The sequence below is a fragment of the Penaeus japonicus genome, unplaced genomic scaffold (assembly GCF_977035675.1).
Source record: "Penaeus japonicus unplaced genomic scaffold, GWHDUDI00000001_assembly GWHDUDI00000103, whole genome shotgun sequence".
NCBI classification, from domain to species: domain Eukaryota; kingdom Metazoa; phylum Arthropoda; class Malacostraca; order Decapoda; family Penaeidae; genus Penaeus; species Penaeus japonicus.
Window position 1 is genome coordinate 10,001 of NW_028234505.1, and position 2,500 is coordinate 12,500.

At 38.9% G+C, this 2,500-nt stretch overlaps 1 protein-coding gene across 1 annotated transcript in view; it reads left to right on the plus strand.

Moving 5' to 3' along the window:
- The first annotated feature begins 1,509 nt into the window (after nt 1-1,509).
- Nucleotides 1,510-2,500, plus strand: part of LOC147466540 (uncharacterized) — a 1,163-nt gene continuing 172 nt past the window's right edge. The window contains exons 1-2 of the mRNA XM_086535366.1: nt 1,510-1,548; nt 1,723-2,500. The exon at nt 1,723-2,500 is cut by the window's right edge and continues 172 nt beyond it. Coding sequence (XP_086391492.1) covers nt 1,534-1,548; nt 1,723-2,421 — 714 coding nt within the window. The 5' untranslated portion in view covers nt 1,510-1,533 and the 3' untranslated portion in view covers nt 2,422-2,500. The remainder of the gene's footprint in view (nt 1,549-1,722) is intronic.

Genomic DNA, 2,500 nt, shown 5'->3' on the forward strand with positions numbered 1-2,500 from the left:
ATATATATATATATACATATATATACATATATATATAATATATACATGTATATATGAATATATATATATATACATACGTATACGAGATAATATATATATATATATATATATATATATATATATATATATATATATTATATATATATATATATATACATATATATATATATATATATATATATGTATGTATGTATGTATGTATGTATATATACATGTATATATACATGTATATATACAAATAGATAGATAAACACACACATATATATATATATATATATATATATATATATATATATATATATTTATATATAATCATCATTCATTATTATCATGACAATTTCGGCAAAATGACAAAAATTACTTGGTATCATCGTTAATCTAGATATTGTTATTCATTATCAAATCTAAATATAAGGCAGATATTAGAAAAAGAAAAACTGATGGAGAAAGGCGTAATATATCACACACCTTCTATGCATGTTAGCACTGTTTCTTTTATATCCGGCGACATGCATAGCACATTTCCCTGACCAGGAGTCGAGAGTGGAGTAATAACCAACCCGACCGCAACTGATTAAAAGTGAGACATCGTAAACGGTTTCAGAAACTGCCTTTGACCTATGAATCCAATTCGAAGAAAATATATGACTTGCCATGCCGACAACAACGCTACTAAACTTTTGTGAAATGTAATCTATCTTTACTACAGTCACCCCTATGCGATCTACTAGCCTAATGTTCACCGGTAACGCCTTCCTACTGCTATTAATACGCGACCTTCATTCCGTATGAATTGCTCTCGTAATGGTTAATGCTTAGTACAGTTCACTGACTCCAATTACGCCAATAACTATGGTAGGCGCGAGTCTGTTTTCCTTTAATTACATAGATGATTACCGTATCATCTATTTTCATACAGAGACTCGAGGCCAGACAGAGAGAAAGACAGATAGATATGTAGATAAATATATTGAGACAACAAGCACGACTAAATCTCACTATCTGTAGAAATGTATAGGGCGCGGACATACCCCCACGTATACGGGGATATGTCCATAGATCTTTTTTACTTGTGCTACTAAAGACAACTCTGAATGACCTTTCGATCGCGATCGCCTGGTTAGTCATCACTGTGAAACGATTGACATTATTGTTATCATAATCAGATAGTTTTATCAACCATAATGACAATAATACGGATTATCGAAATTGGCTTCCTCACTCTCTTTTTTTTATTATGTTTAGTTGTTTGATATTTGTTCTTTATATTATTTCTACTCTTAACATTATTGTTTGAACATTATTTTGAAAAGCATTACTTTTTTGTTACTGTCACTATGCGATATGTTATATCGGTACTGAATGGGGAATAATGGCGAAGGAAAATCAGGAAACACTTGATACACTTTCAAATTATTTTCACCTTGGACTCGCGCATCTTCGTACTGTGTGGGCGGGGCCAATGTATTTGGAGTATATAAACTCGTTCATAATGAGTAGCTAACAGTTTCTCGTATCTGTCTGCTCACGAAAATGTCTCTCATATTGGTAGGAACTGCAACGGAATCAGTTAACTTGACAGATATTCTTTTAAAAATATGATTTAATTCCCTATTTTAATGTGCATGCAAATATTTCGTTTGTCGTCTTAATATCACCAGTTTAAACATTTAAACTTCGCAAAATGTTTGTTTTACTTTGATGTCAACATTTTCTTTTCAGTCGGTCGTTCTGGCATGCGCCGGAGTCGTTCTGGGCTCCGTCCATCCCCCTGCATATGGCCATCACCCACAGCCCGCCTACGGTCATCATGCGCCTGCTTACGGTCATCAGCCTGCCTACAAACACAATTACTGTGACCCAACTGTTGCCCCCGCCTGCGCTGCCAACTCCACTCTCTCGTACTGCTTGGAAGACGCTGAGTATCCCGAGTACGAGATCAAGGGTGCCATCAGTGCCGATCACCTCTTCGCCAAGAAGTACGCTGACATCGCCGACCAGTCTGCTGATGACCTGGTAGACATGGTCACCAAGGAGCAGGAAGAGGCCTTCGACTACTCTTACTACACTGGGGCTTCCACTGGGGACTCTCCTTACGATGCCACTCACTGGGCTGGTCCTGAAGGCTACATTTGTCCCTCACAAGTGGTGTATGCCATGCCCAAACGTGCCCAGAATGTGGAGGGCAAGTGGCGTGTCATTGTCAACGACGTTCACTATTACAGCCAGACTGCCCGCTTGGAGACTTGTCTGTTCCCAGAGGCTGCTTGCCGCGCCCTTGCTCCTTGCTACCAGAGCCACTGCACCCAGAAGTCAGTGTACCAGCGACTCCTCTCCTACGACCCATGTGACCCCTACAAGGGTCTCTTCATCGACATCTACAAGATGCCATCTGCCTGTTCCTGCCATCTACCCGTCTAAGAAGCCACAAGAGAGTCCTTAACCACGACGGAACAACCGACAATCCCTGTAAACCCACCCTTAAAGCGGGGGAGAAGAC